General features: G+C 40.3%; 1 protein-coding gene and 1 pseudogene across 5 annotated transcripts; one reads left to right on the forward strand and one right to left on the reverse strand.

The window, feature by feature from the left end:
* Positions 1-92: 92 nt before the first annotated feature.
* CMC2 (C-X9-C motif containing 2) lies at positions 93-16,909 on the forward strand. Of its 5 annotated transcripts, XM_047711170.1 has the most exons (6): positions 390-456; positions 5,624-5,661; positions 7,136-7,222; positions 7,330-7,442; positions 11,646-11,717; positions 15,417-15,534. In XM_047711170.1, exons 4-6 carry the CDS (start codon positions 7,362-7,364, stop codon positions 15,501-15,503), a joined length of 240 nt encoding a protein of 79 aa, XP_047567126.1. In that variant the 5' UTR covers positions 390-456; positions 5,624-5,661; positions 7,136-7,222; positions 7,330-7,361; the 3' UTR covers positions 15,504-15,534. The 5 variants fall into 5 exon arrangements, with proteins under 5 accessions (XP_047567127.1, XP_047567123.1, XP_047567125.1 ...); XM_047711171.1 differs by lacking the exon at positions 7,136-7,222 and having other exon boundaries at positions 93-456; positions 15,417-16,909; XM_047711167.1 differs by lacking the exons at positions 7,136-7,222; positions 11,646-11,717 and having other exon boundaries at positions 173-456; positions 15,417-16,909.
* On the reverse strand, positions 14,321-14,422 carry LOC125090086 (uncharacterized; annotated as a pseudogene).
* Positions 16,910-20,034: the final 3,125 nt, after the last annotated feature.

Consider the following 20,034-nt stretch of genomic DNA (forward strand, 5'->3'; position numbering starts at 1 on the left):
GTTCCCACCGCCCTCCAGCCCCGCCCCCCGGAGCGCTCTCCTTGGACTGTACCCTGGGCACGGGGACCGCGTGGGAGAGCGGCCGAAGTGAAACTCGCCGAATCTTCGCATCACCCTTGTCAGCGGAGAACGTTTGTTAAATACAGTCACTCTCGGCCCCTTTAATCTGGCTTGTTGGTTCGGGTTGCTGTTTTTAGGCCCCACCGTTCCTCCGGACACTTGCTCTCCCTCCCCGACAGCCCCCGAAAATGGGCCCGTCCAGGCCGGGTGGCGCATGCGCCTCAGAGGCCAGGAGCGGCGAGGGCTGGTCAGGCCGTGCGAGGTCAGCTGTGGAGGGCGTGAGAGCCTTCGCCACCCGGAGGTGGCTCAGCTCCAGCGTCCTGACTGCCGCCCTTTGAATGGGGAGTTTTCGCTGGTGACTGTCGCTTCAGCCCTCCTGTTGTGGCCGCGAGTCCGGTGAGTCTCGGCAGTCCGGGCCGTTCCGAGGAACGCTCTCTTCTCGGCCGCGGTGTCCCGGGGAGGCCGCGGGACACGCACCTGCCCCTCCTCCCGTCCCCTGCTGGCGCGCGCCCCGCCGTTGCCCCCCCCCCCCCCCCAGCCGCTCTCCGAGGTGGGGACCCTGAAGGTCCGGCCGCTGGTCTTCAGGGTGGTGGTGGCTCTCAGCTCGCCGGTAGTCCACTGCGCGGGGGGCTGGAGGTCTGTCCGGGGCTCTCAGCCCTCAGGCACTTGCTGAGGACGCGCGGGTAGTTTAGGGCATGCTTGGCCCAGACCTTTCACTCTGCTGCAGTCTGTCCCGCCACTCGCGAGCCTAGTGATCCCGGGCGGGCTCCTCCCCTCCCTGAGCCTCGGCTTCCACGCCAGTAAAATGGTCGTAACCCACGGCATCGATGGTGAGAAGGGAAGCCCTTCCCAGCGTTTGGTACGGTGAGCGCTCACGGAACTGTAGGATTATTATTGTTACCAGCTGGGAGTTTAGCATTTGTTTGTAGACGGTGGGGGCCTTGTTACGGCACATCTCAGCTGCAGAGTTGCCCCCAGTCCGTCTTGCGAAGTGGGAATCCGGTGAGATCCTCATCAGTACACTTTTGAAGGAAAGGAGACATTCAGATCCCTTTCACTGGGTTTAAAAATCACCGTGCTTGTAGGTTCACAGTAGGTGCTAGTAAATCCGAGTTCTGGAAACCTAAAATCTTAAGTGCATAAAAGAAGTTCGCACTGGCCAACTTGTGTTGTGACGCCCCTTGTAACTCCTTTCCATACATACAGGCTTCTGCACCTGCTTAGTTTATTTCAAATGAGCCTTATTGTCTTTTTTTTTTTTTTTTTTAACTATGTTGAGGTGTGAACCAATTCTCGGATCTGTAATAATCCTAAATTCAAGATTTGGCAAACATTAATTGGGCATTTACTGTGTGTATTTGCAACAATATTTCTTCACTAGCCTGTGTGTTCTTTGGGGTATATGGACTGATTTTATATGGCCTGGTCTGTATTTGGGAGCACGAGTCACTCAAGAGCATAGGTTTAGATTTGGTCACTTTGCACCTGCAAATGAAAAGGTAAGGTAGGTAGTATACCCTGCTATGTCTGCTGCCTCTGCTGAATGGTGCGTAGTTTGACATAGTTGCAGAAATGCTATTTTAACTAATTCCAGTGCTTTCTGAGAAGTAGACTTTAAAAAAGATAGGTTTTACCAAGCATTAAGCAATAAGTGTTAAGTTCACAGTTTTTCCTCGAGAACAGCTTCTTCGGACTTTGCACAAGAGACTTTTCTGGACTTGTTTTTTGTTTGTTTAAAAATGACATCAGAAATTGCGGCGTAGTGTAAATTTCTTTCTGGTGCAGACACCAAACAGCAGAATCTTTTGAAAGAAAACCCAAGTGGCATTAAAATAAGGGGTTTCCTCCTTGTGACTAAAGATTTGCTTACTGCTTTTTCTCTACCAGGGTTAATGTCTTGGTTACTCTTGGTTTATTTTCTAAAATGGTGCCACCTGGTGGTTGAAATCTGTCTATCATGGAATACTCAGGAAAATTTTAGCTCAGAGTTGGTAGAATAAGGTGAAGGAGTGATTAAATAAGCCTATAATTGTTATGCCTTTAGTGCGAGTAATACTGCTTCTGTTCTCCCAGCTTACCCCCAAATACAAGTTCAGATTGCTTTGCAGAGACCTGTCACCCAGTTACAGAACGATCAGCTTGTCCCAGCTGAACATCTTTTAGAGTTTCAGTGGCTCTTTTGGTATAAATGTGTGCACACTTCATTCAGGCAATGGGTGGAGTTGAGGTGGCGAGGGAGGCATTGTAACTGTGACAAGTTAACCCTTCTGATAAATGCCAAAGTAAAGGTGGGACTGAAGTTTTGTGTTTAAATGATAACATTTTGAACGGAATTTATCCCTTTTTCTTAATACAAACACCCATGCATGAAGTCTTAGCACAAATGAATGTTCCCTTCACCTTTGTTTAGCAGCGCACCTGGTGTTAATTATTTTGTTACTACCCTTTTGGAATTGTTCTGTGTATTTTTAGTGGTGACAAGTTTTTTATCCATTGACTGAATTTTATTTTTGGAAATAGGTTAAAATCATTTAGTTATGAACTTAGGCTTGAGAAGAAACTTAATGCAATGCAAGAGTACGCTGTGGCATCCGTAATTGATGTAGCCAGTCTCCTTGGGGTACATGAGGACAGATAACCGAGAACTTCACATAGCAGCCTGTTTCCTTGTTGGACAGCTCCTGGAAGAGGACACCTGCCTTTGTTAACATTCACCCTTCGGTTTCCAGTCCCGTCCTGGGAAATGCCTGGGAAACACTGCTGTAAATTCAGTTCAGGCTTTCCCATCATATGACAGAGTATTTCAGATATACAAATAATACTTTACAGATGTCACACTCACTGCTCACTATTTCAGATTCTCCCACATATGTTATCTTAAACCTCAGGACCACCCAGAAATACAGGTCAAGAGCTAATTCCAATTTACGGAAGAAGAGACTTAGTCTCAGATTAAGTAACCAAAGTGTTATAATTTACGGACCGATAAGTCTACAACTTTTGATTGTAAATCCATTGTTTGTCTTACTGAACCAGGTTGTTTATCTGTCTTCTCTGATGTGCACTTCCCTAAATTGGCAAATATTCCCAGTTTCATTAATGGCTTCCTGTTTAAACCTAGAGTCAAAGCCATCTTAATCCTAAGCACTCTCTCCAGATATTTACTTTGCCAATATTTGGGACTGGACCGATCAGGACAAACATAGTACTGTTCTTTTTCTTGAGGGAGATAGACAGGATAATATTACATTGACTTCTTTGGAAGATAGGCCTAGAATTATTGTCTGTTGAACTTGTAACCGACCAGAGGGTCTTTGGGAAATAGTTTTCACTCTCTTTATTTATTTCTTACACAGACTGCTGGGAAGGCATGTCTTTCCTATTTTGAAAATGGGAATTATCTGTCCTCGTGAGAGATTGCATTGGGTAGTAACTCTACCACTTACTATGTGACCTGGGGCTTAGTTTTACTATGAAAATGTGAGTAATGCATATTTGAACTACAAAAAGGCAATTTCTTATGGTTTCACTGAATTTATAAAGGTACCTACTTGCTACAGTTATGGAAGGATTGTAAGACTTGTGCCTAGTGTGTGGTAAATGTTTAACAAATTATTTTCAACACTAATAATGTAGATATATTCTTATGGCTTTGAAGGAATATACCATGTAATCTACCAGGGTTAATGTCTTGGTTACTCTTGGTTTATTTTCTAAAATGGTGCCACCTGGTGGTTGAAATCTGTCTATCATGGAATACTCATTTTATTTGATATCCATTATATTTGAATGGAATATACATTTCGTTTTCTTCAGTTCGTAAGTTACTTCGAGTTATAATAACGCTGATTAGAATAGGCTTTGAAAGATGACTACTGGAAGATACCAGCACTCACATCATTGTGTTCTAAGAGCAGTGCCATCATTTTATAGCTGTGCTTTGTAGATTAACACCCGAGAGTCCGGGAGTACACCTGTGTGTGCAGCAACGGTTACAAGAAACCAGAGGACATTGGGTGCCGGGAGGCAGTGTAGGTACAGGGTGAATCGAGGGAAAGAAGAAAAGCATATATCACTAAAAAGATAGGGTGAAGGAAAGAAGGGAATGACTGGTAAGGCAAGGAATTTGTTAGATAAGGAATTTGGCCAGTGTTTAGAACTGTAAGTTAAGTAGTAGCTTAGCTTTTTACCAAGAAGACTAGGAAAAGGAAACCGTATGAAACCCATTTTCTTCTTGAACGTAGTTATGTTGGATAAGTACGTAGAAGGGAAGACGTCTTATTGGTGCCCTGGCTGGGTCTACCGTGACATAAACTTTTGTAATAGAGGGAGGAAAAATATACATCGTGATACGTATGCATTTATACTTGTATACCATGTGCAGTATTTATCCCACCAGCCAAGTGTCTTCTAGAGTATTTAATTTACCAATTAACGAGGTCATTTCAGTACATTGTGAGCTCGTTTCCAAACTGTAAAAGTGTACTTTTGAGGGTTGGTTGATAGAAATATGCAAAAATTTTTTGTCAAATATATTTACAAAATATAAAGACATTTTCTAGGTGGCTAAGCCAGTATACATCTTCCTTCAGAAAAAAGGGAGGCAGAAATCAGATAACCAGATAACTAATAGGTGTAAATGTGATATATTGGTATAATATTAAATGGTTTAAATTGCTAGACTATATGAGATCTTGTTTTTCTGAGGCAAAAAGATTATGTCATTAAAAATATTTTGTAGTTAGTGGCAGGCAAACCAAACTTGAACTTGGCTGCATTTCCAATTTCCATTTCAAACACTTAGCTGGCCCCAGCGGCCCTATGTGTGATCTTCAGCTGTGGTATGCTGTGTGTGCGTGTGTGTGCATGTGTGTCCTTGAGTGGGTGTGCTCAGTTGGAAGTCACTCAATGGAATAGCGATCTACCGATGTTTTTATAAATTGAGTTCTGCAATAGTAGGCATACGGTAATTCTCTGGAATTAATTTGTTTAGATATTTTTAAGGATTTTACTTGTGAGTAGAAGGTAGATAGGCCTTTTGAATTTCCTGAACTTTTTGGTATTAGTTCTATTAAGGTACAATTTACGTATCATAAAATTCACCCATTGTATGTGAATTCAGTGATTTTAGTGAACTGCACTTGTGCAACCATTACCACAATCCTATTCTAAATCATTTTTATCACGTAGAAATACTACTTTGTGCCCAAAGGCAAATAATCCTCCCTCTCACTTTCAGGCCCACGGAACCCATCAGCTTTTTTTTCTCTACAATTTTGCCTTTTCTGGACATTGAACATAAATGGAATCATATAGTCTTTTGAATCTGGCTTCTTTCATTTAGCTTGGTGCTTTTGAGGTTCCCCCATGTTGGTGCCTGTATCAGTGCATTCCTTTTCCTCTCCAAGTAGTATTCCATTGTCTAGATACACCATATTTGTGTGTCCAGTTACCAGGTTATTGGATATTTGGATTGATTCCAGTATTGGTTATAATGAATAATGCTGTGAATATTCGTATACATGTCTTTGTGTGCCTATGTGTTCTCATTTCTTTTGGGTAGATTCTTAAGAGTGCAGTTTCCGTGGTCCGGGTCATTTGGTAAGTTTGTGTTTAACTCCTTTAAGACACTGCCAAATTGCTTTCCTAAGTGTGTACTATTTTTTGTTTCCACTAGCAATGCAATGAGGCCTGTTTTCTCTGCATCCTAACTAATGCTTGTTATTGTCTGACTTGTTGATTATAGCTTTTCTGGCAGATGTGTAGTTAACATCTCATTTTGGTTTTAGTTTGCCTTTCCCTGTGACTATTGGTGTTTAGCATTTTTTTCATGTGCTTAATTAACCATTCCTGTATCATCTTCTATGAAGTATTTATTCAAATCTTTTGGCTGTTTTTTGGGTCCATTTTTAAATGTTGGGTTGTTTATAAGCATTCTTTATATATTTTAGATAACAAGTCCTTTTTCATATATGATTTGCAAATATTTTCTCCTAGTCTGTAGCTTGTAGGTTATTTATTTTTTAGAGCAGTTTTAGGTTCACAGCAAAACTGAACAGAAAGTACAGAGATCCCACTTGCCCCCTGCCCTACACATGTGCAGCCTTCCCCACTGTCAGCATCCCCCACCAGAGTCCTGTGTTTTTACAACTGATGAACCTGCATTGACATGTCATTATCACCCAAAGTGTGGCTTGTCTTTTTTTTTCTTTTTTTTTTAAAATTTATATACATTATGAAATGCTCACCACAATAAATCTATTACAGTATTATTGATTCCATTTCCTATGCTGTGCTTTTCATCCCTGTGTCTTTTCACTTTCTTAATGGTGTATTTTGAAGTGAGAAAGTTTTTTTAAGTTTGATAAGATTGTACCAATTTTTTTTCTTTTGTGAATTGTGCTTTTGACCTATCTAAAGAACTCTTTGCCCAACTAAGGTCATTATTTTCCCTTAGGTTTCCTTTCTTGAAACTTGTAGATTAAAATAATTAATTGGTTCTTTTTTGTTTTTTTTTTTTTTTGGTAATGTTTTCCAAGTTAAAAACAGTAGGTTAAAGGAAAGAATAGGTAAATAGTACTACGTAACTGTGGCAGACATTTCAAAATAATGTTTTTCCTTTGACGTTGGCTGCTGATTTTCTACTTTGTGATAAATTTAATTTCTGGAATTCAGCTTCTTCCTTTCATTGTAATAATTGCATTTTATGGCTATCTCTGCTAAAATGAAAAACTTTTTTCCCATCTGCTTTTTGTTTCTCTTCATTGTCTAGTTGGATTTTTCTCAGCCAGATGTTGGGAATAAGAAAGCAGTCCATGTGAATTGACATTAACGCGAGATTGGCTAATGAGGCTTTAGCCCTCTCCCTCAGGAATATGCATTTTAAAAGGATTAATAAACCAATTCTCTTACTTCTTAGAATTTCATCTGAACAAAAGGAGTTGTAGTTAGTTTCAGGTTATGTGGGGAAAATAATTGAGATCAGGCTTGTTAGTATAGGCTAGCTGTTTCTACTGGAGCACTTGTTTCCAGGATTGGGTCTCTTGAGGACTTCTGCTTTTTTCTGAACCTGCAGGTTCTCCAAACAACACCTGGTGGCTTGCTGAATCTGTGAAATTGTTGGATAAGGAAGCTGAGGCTCAGGTTTAATAATTTGCCAGAGGTCAACTTCGTTTTCTGATAAAGCTCACTGCACGTTTTTACTGAAATAGTTTTAGGTCGCATTAACAAATACAGTCACACATATTCAAGACACTCTTGTATCCACAGGTTGCTCTGCTGTGCTCCGTCACCTCCTAAAGATGCATCCTGACTTATCTCCACACTTGCACACTGAAGAATGCAACGTCTTGATTAACTTACTTAAGGAATGTCACAAAAATGTAAGAGTTCAGAAAAATGACCATAAAGCAAAAATGAAACTTAAGTACAACACACTGATAAAATGTTATCTCCACTAATGGAAAGGCATGGTAATATAGTGGATCTTAGTTTACCAAAGATTAGTACCTGATGCTTGTGGTTTTCAAGGCACCATCTCCTTTCTTGATTAGTAAAAATCAAGCATGGTGGTTCATTAGGGAACTTCTGAAATAATATGTAATAGTTGGAATCCATGTTCTTACCATAAAATACTGTTTTTGTTTTTGTTTTTTTTGTATTATAGGGCACTAGAACAGTTATGTTAAATTCTGACTCTTCTGATCATAATGGAATTATTTTAAGATTTTTCTAAGATTTTCTTTGATGTCTACCATTCTGTGTTTAAAGGAGATTGAAACATTTTTTTATAATAGATGTTAGCTAGATTTAAATTATGATTGGCCTAATTTGGCAGATTTGCTCACTTGTTAGTGGAATGGGAGTAAAATTCTGTGGTTTAAACCAAAAATAGAAAGGAAGCTCATTTTTGGAAATCATTAAATTAAGCTGGTATTTTTACAGATGTTAACTGTTTAGCTTTTTTCATATACTTGATATGTGAGACGGTTATAAGGAGAATGTCTGTTTTTCTTTAACTTTTCATGATGTGTTATTTTCCTCATGATATTCATAAACTGTAGATATATCAAATTTAATAATAAGTATCATTTAAATGTGTGAAATTTGAAGACTAATGGTAATGTAATGAGTAATACCTATGACCTTTGAAGTTAGCTATTTTTGTTGGTTCGAAGAATGTTGTTGTTTGATCGTATATATACGTTAGGCAGATTCTTTTCAGCATACATCTAGATCAAGAATTGATATTGTCTTTTTAACGTTAATCATTATATGGGTATGCAGTAGTGTCTTGGTTTTAGATTTACTTCCCTGATGGCTAGTTTTTGAGCATCTTTTCATGTGCTTATTGGCCATTCATATAAAGTCTTTTGCCCATATTTTATTTTTTTAATTTAAATTTTATCTATTATTTTTTCTCTTTTGCCCATGTTTTAAAATTGGGTTGTTTGCTTTATTATTTAATTTTAAGAATTTTTTTTTTCATTCGACATGCAAGTCCTTTGATGAGTGTGTTGTGAATATGTTCTCCTAGTCTGTGGCATCCTTTTTCATTTTTCTAAGGTTGTGTTTCAAAGAGCAGTTTTTAAGTTTGATGAGGCCTAATAACCAGGTGTTTTTTTTCTCTTACGGTTTGTGGGTTTGTGGGAGTTTGTTTGTTTGTTTTTCCTTTTAAAGATCTTGTATGTTTCCTAGTCGTGGAGATTTCCTCCTGGAAGTTGTAGAGTTTTAACTTTTACATCTAGAGCTGTAATTCATTTCAGGTTAATTTTTGTGTATCGTGTGAGGTATGAGCCAGTATTTCTTTTTCTATGGATATTGTTGTTCCAGCACCATTGGTTGCAAAGACCATCCTTTTCGTACTGAATTATCGTGCTGTCTTGGTCAAAAATCAACTGACCATATGTGGCTGGGTCTGTTTCTGGGCTCTGTAGTCTCTTCTACTGATTTATGTGTCTATTCTTAACACCAATTAATTCCGGTGTTATCTTACTGGGACCACCCTGGCCCCCTGACCGTTTTGTCCTCTTCTCTGTTCCCTTTCACTTGACTGTAGTGATGTTCAAATGTAAGCTGAATCGTTGTTTCCCTCTTTGCCTGCAATTTATCAAATCTGAATTTCTTATTTTGTGTTGGTTCAGGGCCTTCATGGACTTGTCCCCTACTAACCCCGTGGGCCTTACCACCCTCCTGCACCTCTTCTGCTTGCTCCTGTGTGCTCCTGTGTGCAGTTGTGCGGCAACACACTTCCCTCTTCTAAGCCTTTGTGTTTGCTTTCTCCTTGCTGGTCTCAGAGCCCTTCCCACTGTCTCACTTCCTGTGTGCTAGACCACATTTCCTCATCCTTCAGGTTTGCTTCAGTGTCACTTGTTACTTCCTCTTCCTTTTCTCCTTTCCTGGCCTGCATTCTCTTAGTGTAGTCACTCTGTACTCCAGTAACCCCACACGTCACATGGTTCCTACTTTAAGATAGTTTCCACACTTTTTGGTTTCATGACTCCTTTATGCTTTATTAAAGACCCCAAATAACTTTCGTGTATGTGGGCTATAGCTACTAATATTCACTGAATTAGAAGTTAAAACTGAGGAATTAATAATATAAATTTATATAAAAATATAATAATAAATCTAATACATATTAATGAAGTAAGTTTTCGTAAAAAACCTTATTTTCTCAGACAGAGTGAAGAGAACGGCATTAGTGTTGCATTTTTGCAGTTCTCTCATACCTGGCTTAATGGAATATAGCCAGATCCTCCTGTCTGCCTTATGTTCAGTCTTTGGTGATATTGCCCTTTGTGCAGCCTCTGGAAAATTCCACAGTAGCCTTGTGAGAGAATGAAAATGAACAAAACAAATAAGATCTTTGATTATCAGGATAATTGTTTTTACCGTGTACATACCTGGAAAGGTCTTGGGAATTCGTGGGTGTCCTTGGACTACACTTGGAAAACTACTACCTTATAGGAATCACTTTGTTAGCTGGCTCTTGCCTCTGACCATGTACTGCGAGTAGGGCCCAGGTGCACCTTCCTCATTGCTGTATCCCTGGTGCTTGGTACATTGTCTTCAAGGTATCAGTTGATTGATTCATTTATTCAATCAATTGCTCAGTTAGTTTGGTTCTCTAGACATAGACATCGCACATTAGAGGCTTATGCCATGTGTGTACAAGAGAAATGTAGACCCCAGGCATTTCATAAACCAATTCCAGTGGAGCGCTTTGGGTTTGTTTTTCATGTAATGTCACAAGAGTATAATTCTTCTTTGGGTTTAAATGTTGGGAAAGAAAAAAAAGAGCTTCTGTCTTGGATTTAAAAGTAAGATGTCTGTTTATGGATGATATGAGTCCATGTAAACCAAACTATGAAATACTGCCTTACATTCTGAAAGTCTGATCCTTTCTGTTCTGCTCACCAGAAGGTGTGTGAAAATGCATGGTTCCTGTTCATTTGTTGCCAAGGAAATAGTTTAGGAAAAATACATAGGAAATAGTTATTCTGAAAAGGTCCTTAGGGGACTAGTAGTAGATCTTAGTTTACCTTAAATGCTTGCCAGAAAAAAATGACCCATTTTTCCACTGTGGACCAGAAAAGGACATTTACAGTGGCAGGGAAAGAAAGGATTAGCATGAGGCACAGCTTATTAATTACGTGTTGTCTGGTTTCCATGAAAGCCTTAATTAGAAAGAAAAGGAAAAGGTGCTTATTATTACAAGTTCAGCACTTGTGGCATGTCATTATAGGACATCACCATGCTGTCTTACCCATTCCTTAAAAATCGTGATATGCAAACACACTAATTATAGCCTGACTAAAATTCGTGTTCTTGACTTCATTCTTCATCTTAATCTGCTTCAGAGCATTCATACTTTTTGCTGTGCTAATTGTCATAGGCCTTGAAATCACTAGGAGATTTTTATTTTTCTTGGCAAAGAAAGCAGACTTTGAACTTTAGATCTACGTTTTCTTACATTTTGGATTAGTGGTTTACTTACATGGCCAATATAGGCCATTTAGTAATGGTGTTATGTGTTTCTGATACATTTTGATGACATTTTGGATGGAGGCAAATGAGAAAATCAGTGTTTGCCCCGAGCATTTATTGGGTAATTCTTCAAAGGGACAGAATGTTTGCTAATGAAGAAGTCACTGGTCATGTTAATATGGCCACCCCACACTTTGACATCGCTTCCTGTGATAGATGATGGTTGTGCTGTGATTTTCACCTGCCCTTAAAGAAAAGGGTATTAGAAAACAGAATTGTTTATATTCTGTCGTTGTGAGGTTTGGGCAGGTTAATAGGCTTCCGTTTTATCAAGGAGAGGTCTTTTTAGTTTTCATTTCTATCTATAAAGCATTTATCCCTTCTTTTAAGAAGGCCAGGATAAGTCCATTTATTTGTATGTTTTATACCTGTGATTTAACTCTTTGCTTTTTAACAAGGTGGTGACACATTAAATCCATTTCTGTAAATATTTCCAAAATATTCCATTTATTTCTAGAATAAGTATTTAAATTCTATGTGCCAGAGACCTTAGTATATTATGGGATGAAATATTTTACCCCTCTTCTTCCTTTTAGCACAGCATTCTGAAATTTTTTGGTCATTGCAATGATCTCGATCGGGAGATGAGAAAATGCTTGAAGAATGAGGTAAGAAAAGTGTTAGAGGATGAAAGTGGTTGAACAGTAGAATAGAACCTTTCTGAGCAATATTTAGAATACCCCCATTACTAATTTTTATTCCAAATTTTAGTATAACAGAGAGAATTAACACTTTATATGTATGTCCTCTCCTAAAACCAAGTGGAGAAATGAAAGACATTACTTTTAAATTTTTTCCATGCACATAAATGAAAACAGTTTCCTTATTAAAATCATTGTAACTCCTCTGGATGAATTGTAAGGGCTAGGAAACTGAGTTTGTATAGTAGTAGAAAGACATCGGTAAATCAGCTCTTAGCTATAGCAGGTAACTAACACTTTCTGGGCCTCTATTTCCTCATAGAACATGGTGGGACCTGGACTTGGGCTCCTTACTGGTCTAAAATTATGAATTTCTTCATAACCATGGCATGTACGAGCCATGCGGATCTAGTTTGACTTGGTTGGAAAGACTCATTTCCTGGACCCGGTTTTAGACCATGACTTTGACTTGGGCATATAGCAGAGTGCTTTTGAAAAGAAAGTTAACTCCATTTCTGTTCTGTTCATCAGTTGTTTTATGTCTCAAACCTTTAAAAATCTATACGAAAAATCGGCCTTCCTGTTTTCTTTCCTTTTCTGTATTTTTGAATTTTTTTCCTATTAGCCTCATATTGAAAGGTATAATATTTGAAGCTGTGCAGCAATTATCTATCTTCAACTTTTGTATTTTTAAATCAAGCTTTTTTTTCCTCTCCATTCCCAGAATCCCTTTCCAATGTCTTTACCGTTTGAAGAACTTTCTAGAGTTCTGAATTCAGGGTTGTAATTTTCTTTGCACAAATGTGTACATATAAAAGTGTTTTTTTTTTTTTTTTTAAGATTTTATTTATTTATTTATTTGACAGAGATCGCAAGCAGGCAGAGAGGCAGGCAGAGAGAGAGAGAGAGAGAGAAAGAGAGAGGAGGAAGCAGAGAACCCGGTGCGGGACTTGATCCCAGGACTCTGGGATCATGAACTTAGCCGAAGGCAGAGGCTTTAACCCAATGAGCCACCCAGGCGCCCCATATAGAAGTGTTTTAAATAGATTTTTAAAGAGTTTTTCTTCATATTTACATGTAAAGCTAGTTTGTATGAAAACTGAACCTAGGGCTTTGTTCCCCTTTTAACAGAGGATGAGAAAATGAAGCCCACACTACTTTATTCAGTACAAATGTTTATTTCTCACATTTTCAGTTGTGTTAGATTGCTTTTTTCCTAAGTTTAGATTTTTTTTTTTCTTCTTACAGTTTGCTAATTTTTGCCATTGGTTTGGTGATTAGATCTTTATTCAGAATTTTCTTCCCAGGTGGTCCTGAGCTCTTAGCAACTGTTTGGTAGAATGCTGTATATCTTTTTCTTACTTTGAATTTGTTTTCATATAAATTTTGGATTTTCTCCTGACGTATTTTCTAAGTCCTCAGTGTGGTTGTTATGTCACTTTATTACCTGATTTATAGATGTTTTTGTCTGTTCTTTCCTCCTCTGGTCCTCTGAACCTGTGCTCACGTATTTCCTCTCTGCCTTTAATGCTTTCTAGTTGACCATTTCCTGCCTTTCACGCACTCCTCTAACCATCCCCTTCACATGCCCTTTGAGTATTTCATTCCTTGGCGCTTTCAACTAGAAGAAGGGTCTGGCCAGTTCCCTTATTAGCCTCTCTTTGCTGCTGTGTCGTGCTTTTGTTCTTTCTATGGAAATAATCACTAATTCTATTTCATCCCTCTTAATTTTTTGACTCGGTTTGGTTTGGTTTTGTTGTTCAGTGAAGTTTTGTGAATAACATCATATTCATCCTTTTTTTTTTCTTCTTTTATTCAAAGACCATCTGGACTCCCTTTGAGAATATCTTAACATACATTTTAACAGAGATTATATTTTAATTTGCTCTTTAACTTGTTTTTTTTTTTTCTGCCTCTAACGTATCATCTTCTGAAGATTTACCCTTAAGACCCTCCTCCCAGCCTGATTACTGGAGGCAGTCTGGTATTGTGATTCAAGATCAATACCAAATATTTTTCTCAGAGTAGGTATCCCATTACGTTCTAGAACAGTGCTTTTAAAAAAAAATGGTTTTTAAAATGACAAATACCCTTTCCCCCAACAATCTTTAGAGGAAAATTATTGAGTGACAGATAAAAGGAATTATTTTGGTTAAAGGGACCTGGTGTTTCATCTGCAATTTGAAGTGGCCCTTTGATGAAGAAGAAAAAAAAAGTTTGAAAACTATCATTCCAGAGGCTGTTAGAACTCTTCAGTCAAAACTTTAGATCTAGAAATCTTCTTAGAGATGATCTAGCTTAGCTCCCCTTATTTGAGGTTACGAGATCCAAAGATGCAGTAAACACGAACCTTCCCAGCATTTCCTCAGGTGTCTGGGCAGGGGGGCCAGTCAAGTTCCTGCCCAGCTCTCTGTCACTGCTTTTAATTTCTGCGGCCTTTTTCCATCTCTGGCTCCTAAAAGATTTTAATGTCTAGCTGTTCACATATACTTAGTTTTTTCAACTTGAATTTACTTTTATTTTTTTTTCTAGGGTTCCTATGGAAAAAGGAAAAAAAGTGATTCCTTCATTCACCTTTAAAATATATCTGTCGGTGTATATAAGTCTGTACATATATCCATACAAAAGCAATTATAACAAACTATAGAAATGATCCCTGAAAGTATAGTCTTACAAAAGCACTTATATTCACGTTTCTCTGCTTTAAACAAGTGCTTTTTCTAAGTGCCAGGCTGTGTATTTCCTGTTACTTATAACCTTCTGGCCAGATCCAAATACAAGGCTGAAAACCTCCAAGGTGAAAACTGTACTTAGATCCAACCGACTGCAGAAATGTAGGATTTGGAGAGAATCCTGTTTGATGGCTATTCGTAATGAAAAAATCCTGGGAAGTTCAGCCGAATATAGATTTCCATGTAAACTAATAGGATAGTGTGGTTGCCAAGAGCCAGTTACTCTTGATAATATTTATAGAAATAAAATGTGTAGGTCGTAAGAGCTAGTAGGTCCTCGGTAGTCCACATCTGACAGACTGCATGGAGCACTGTATTTAATTCTGGTTGTGATAGTTTTTATAAGGGATATTGATATTAAAGCACCTTATAAATGGTATGTGGTAGCTATTAGAAGGCAGAAGCCATGTTCTGTGGTCCTTTGTAGAAACCAGCAATGCTCGGCCTAGAAACAGAGGTAGTAAGTGGGTTTTCTGTAATCAGATATTTGCATGAAGAAATGGAGGGCAGTAGGAGAATTTACAGGGAAACACTTACTGGTTCAACATTAAAAAAACCTTTGGAACAAGTAGAAGTGTCCAACAAACAGGCTACCTTAGGTAGTGAGCTGCTCATTACTAGAAGTGTTCAAGCCGAGATTAGATGACTTTGATAGATTGTGAGTTCCTGCAGAACAGTGATAAAATTCACTCATCTTAAATATTTACTGAAATCATATTTTGGGAGAAAATATGAATTCAGTAAATATTTGTACACCTGTTAGGATATAGATGCTGTACTGTGTTTGCAGTTTCAGATTCAGTGAAATAAAAGACAAATGAGAATTTTATCAGCAAAAACTATTTTGCAAATATTTTAAAATATTTAACTCAGCTGATACTAATGGTAATATAATCTGCTGTCTCTTTTCTCCCCCCTTCCTTTTATTTTCCAGTACATGGAAAAGAGGACCAAGAGCAGGGAGCATGGCAATGCGATGAGAAAAAGACTTTTTAATCCCACAGAGGAATCTGAAAAATAAATTAGAGGCATACCTCGTTTTATTGTGCTTCGTTTTATTGAGCTTCGCAGATAATGCATTTTTTCAAATTGAAGGTTTGTGGCAACCCTGCGTCGAGCAAGTCTATTGGCGCGTTTTCCAGCAGCATTTGTCACCTTGTGTCTCTGTCTCACATTTTGTAATTCTCACAGTATTTCAAACTTTATAATCACTATCATATTTCTTATGGTGATCTGTGATGTTACTATTGTAATCGTTTTGGAGTGCCACAAGCGTGCCCATATAAGACCGTGAACTTAATCAATGTATGTATTCTGACTGTTTACCAACCAGCCATTCCCTCATCTCTCCCTGTCCTTGGGCCTCCCTCTCCCCTGAGACTCAACATATTGAAATTAGGCCAGTTAGTAGTCCTATGATGATGGTCTCTCAGTGTTGAAGTAAAAGGAAGAGTCTGCCATCTCTCACTCTCAGTCTAAAGCTCGACATGATTAAGCTCCGTGAGAAAGGCACGTTGAAAGCTGAGATAGGCTGGAGCCAGGCCTCTTGCACCAGTCGGCGAAGTTGTGAATGCAAAGGGAAAGTTCTTGAAGGAAATTACAAGTGCTACTCCGGTGAACACACAAAAACGTTAAGAAAGCGAAACAGCCTTGTTTCAGTGTTCTGGACAGAAGATCAAACATCCCCTTAAGCCGAAGCTTAATCCAGAGCAAAGTCCTAACTCTTCAATTCTGTGAGGGTTAACAGGTGAGAAAGCTGCAGAAGAAAAGTTTGAAGACGTTGGTTTGTGAGGTTTAAAGGAAAGAAGCCATCCCTAGGGCCTACAAGTGCATGGTGAAGCAGCAAGGGCCGGTGTAGAAGCTGCAGCAACGCTGAGGCGAGACCCTCCACGAGCAAAGGATTATGACTTGCTGAAAGCTCAGATGATACGGTTAGCACTTTTTAGCAATAAAGTATTTTTTAAGTAAGGCATGTATGTTGTTCTTTAGACAGAATGCTACTGTACATGTAATAAACTACAATGTTATATAAACATAACTTTTATATGTGTTGGGAAGCCAAAGAATTCATTTGACTTATTCTGTTGGGGTACTTGCTTTATTTTGGTGGTCTGGAACGAAATCTGTGGTATCTCTGAGGTTTGCCTGTACCCTTTCTCTGGATGCCGTGGCTGAGAGAAGACCTAAAGACTTAAAGGTCTTACCTGCAAGAATCTTACCTCATTTGGTCTCCAGAATCTTCTTAATGGGAAGTGACCTACAGAGAAAGACGGAAACCCTGATTCTGAATATTTGTTGGGTGGAACCTTAGATACGCTCTCTCATCTGCCAACATACCTGACTTCCAACACGTTTCTTCCCTTTGCCAGCAGTCAGTTAATATTTGTGTAACTTTCTCCTTCAATAAAATAATTGACTTTAATTACATTTTCTCTGTTCTCTTAGACTTTCCTGGAATTAGGGCAAAATGGTCCCGTTAAGACTTTGCTTTTTGACAATGTGGTGATTCTGGAGCTTTAAACATTGAAGACAGAAGTTGGGCAAAAAGAGTTTGGAGAAGTCCTAGCTATGTTAACGATATGAAAATGACCCAACTTTATTGTTCCCAGACTCATTTCCAGCAGGCACCTGCACCCCTTCCCCCAGTGCTCTTTCTGCTAGGTGTTTCTGAAACCAGTGACAAATCTGGAAGTCAGCAACTTCCCTCCACAGCTACAGCAGGGACTTGATCTTGTCAGATGAGGTGTCAACAGACTGTGAGCTGTGAGCTCCTTCTAGTGAATTCTGCGTGTATGTCCAGAATGAGGCCTTGCTGACGTCAGTGTTGAATAAGCGACTTTCCCATCATCAGTGGTGTTCAAGAGGCTGGACATTCCCTTAGCAGTTGGTTACACAGGATAACAGGCATTCGATGAAGGGATGAAGGAAGAAATAGAGTTAATTCTGAGGGCCTTTTCGAGACTGAGATTTATAAATATTTATTTAGCCCCTTCCTCCATGTCAGTATAGGTACAGAAATCAGACATTTTGCCTTTAGAAGCTTGTAGTAAACTGACGAGTTGACTATTACAGTAGTGTTGTAGCCCCATGATGAGGTGGCTATCATGGGAAACACAGAAAGGGTATCCATGCCCGGCCTTCAGGAAGAAGGAGCCATTCTAGGAAAGCTACTTTAGCAAGGGAACCTTTGATAGTGAAAACAGAATACATTCTGGGGAGCTTCAAAGTTGTTTAGCATGACTGGAATGAGAGGGTTGGTGGTGGAGGAAGATAAGAAATGGCTTTGTGGGGCGCCTGGGTGGCTCAGTGGGTTAAAACCTCTGCCTTGGGCTCAGGTCATGATCCCGGGGTCCTGGGATTGAGCCCCACATTGGGCTCTCTGCTCATCAGGGAGTCTGCTTCCCCCTCTCTCTGCCTGCATCGCTGCCTACTTGTGATCTCTGTCAAATAAATAAATAAAATTTAAAAAGAAAAAAAGAAATGGCTCTGAAGTCAGTTGGAGGTTTTCTTTTTCTTTTTTTAAGACTTTATTTATTTATTTGACAGAGAGAGATCACAAGCAGGGGGAGGAGCAGAGAGAGGGGGAAGCAGGCTCCCTGCTGATTAACCCGAGCCGAAGGCAGAGGCTTAACCCACTGAATCACCCAGGCGTCCCCAGTTGGAGTTTTTCTTCAATGCTGTTGTGACCAGTTGCAGATTTAATACAGTGATTAGGGATTTGTGGAGGGCTCTTAGTTGGAAGGGTGATATGTTATGATTTGTATTTTAGTAAGATTTTTCTGGTTATAGTTTGGGGGACAGATTGAAGAAGGGAAATTACACCCAGGGAGTCCCATTCAATTTTTGCCCTAACTTGGGTGGTAAATGAAGGCCTGAAACAGAGGAATAGCTTGAGGATCCAGACGAGTGGCTTGATTTGAGGGGAATTTGGACACAGAATCAGCATGGCTGATAGGAGGTCTAAGGCCCCTGTGTCTGCATGCTTTTGGGGCCCTGCCCCGATTGGGAGGGGGTGTAGCAGGGGGCGGGGTAAAGTGCTGGGTTTGAGGTGTGTACAGAAGACCCTGGGTGGAGGTGGCTTTCCAGCTTGTGAGGATGCAGATCTAGAACGTAGTAGCCTGGACAAGAACGGAGTTGGGAGACCGCAGCTTGCGTGTGACCCCAGCACCCTGTGGGCCAGTGTTGACAGTGGGCCACCAGAGGTCTTTTATAGAGCAGGATGAAACTTTGGGGTCCCTTGATTTTTTAGAATTCCACACTTTGGTGGAACATGTGGACAATCTGTAAGTTTTATAGACTTTGCACCCTCAGCCCCCCAGCAGGATCGATAACTGACAGTTGGGTGGGTCTTCTATGTATTTATATCACTGATTCAGGACAAGAAAAGGAACCCCCGAATACGGAGAAGGATGAGGCATAGAGGGAGAGGGCAAACCGCAGAGAATGGGGCCACGGAGTTCCAAGAGGCTTCCAGAGGAGGGAGTGTCACTGGATCAAATAAGGACTGAGGCGCCCTTTGAGGCTTTGGTACCTCCGTCATCCCTGACCTGAGAGCCGCTTTCTGTGGTGAGGAGTGGGCGGGAGCCTACGGGGAGCTGGGGGACACAAGTGTATTTGGAAAGGCTTGGCTCTGAAGGGGAGGACAATGTAAGGTCGAGAGAGGGTCTTACAAAATCAAAAGGAAGTGGTGAGTGACACTTGGGGATGGACATATTTGAAAAGAATGCCAGAAAGGAGGGAGGGATTGATTTGTGGAGTGAAATGGATGCACAGGTGAGTGAGACTCAGGGCCCTTGCTGATAAGGATACCGCTTTTTTCCAGAAAACTAATGAGAAACTGAAAACTTGAAGCACCGTAGGAAATGGACAGCGTTCCTTTCAGAGAGCAGTAAGTGCCTGTCAGCATGGGATGCACTGGACCCAAGTCTGAGACACGCCAACAGTGTTACCAATAACTAGTTATATGCAGGTAACTGTATAATAACTCACCCTGAGAAATGAACTTAAAAGGCGCTGCTTTGTGGCGTTTGCCATTGTCTGTGGTGTACACCTCCTGCCAAGGCAGATAGCTGACAACCAAGCTGACGTCACCCCAGTGGATCTGGGAAGTCGTGCTCATGGGAGGCTCTCCTGAGCTGGTCCCAGCTGCCTCCAGCCCTTCCGTGGCACACCACCCTGTGACAAGGAATGCAAGGGATCATCACTGGTTGCCCACTAATGGCCACCTCTCCTGCTTCTGGCATTTTGTCAGTTGGCAGTACCTATGGCCGAAGATGTGTGCTAACGCGAGACTGCCGTGCCTCCCGCGACAGAGGACCTACAGGCCACGACGGCTGGTTTCCGGAGTCTGCAAGGCCATGCCGTTTTGTGCAAGAGAGAGGAACCGTATGCCAGGTGGATTAGGGAGGAAATGGGACCTGCCTGTGCCTTGGTGGCTGGATTTGTGTGCCAGCACTTGACTGTCTGCATTTCTTTCTGTTGCGATACCATGTATGACCTTCTGGTCAGGACATGTCACCAGTTGCCTGCTTTTCGCAGCTTTCTATGGATCA

Source organism: Lutra lutra, chromosome 17 (assembly GCF_902655055.1).
Source record: "Lutra lutra chromosome 17, mLutLut1.2, whole genome shotgun sequence".
In the NCBI taxonomy this organism is placed as follows: Eukaryota; Metazoa; Chordata; class Mammalia; order Carnivora; family Mustelidae; genus Lutra; species Lutra lutra.

Excerpts from the sequence above, each read along its gene's own strand:
- CMC2 (XM_047711171.1), top strand. The coding sequence starts at position 275 with ATGCGCCTCAGAGGCCAGGAGCGGCGAGGGCTGGTCAGGCCGTGCGAG. Across the intron at positions 457-5,623 it reads CTGTTGTGGCCGCGAGTCCG|ATTCTTAAGAGTGCAGTTTC; the intron begins GTGAGTCTCGGC and ends TCTTTTGGGTAG. Across the intron at positions 5,662-7,329 it reads TCCGTGGTCCGGGTCATTTG|GTTGCTCTGCTGTGCTCCGT; the intron begins GTAAGTTTGTGT and ends TTGTATCCACAG.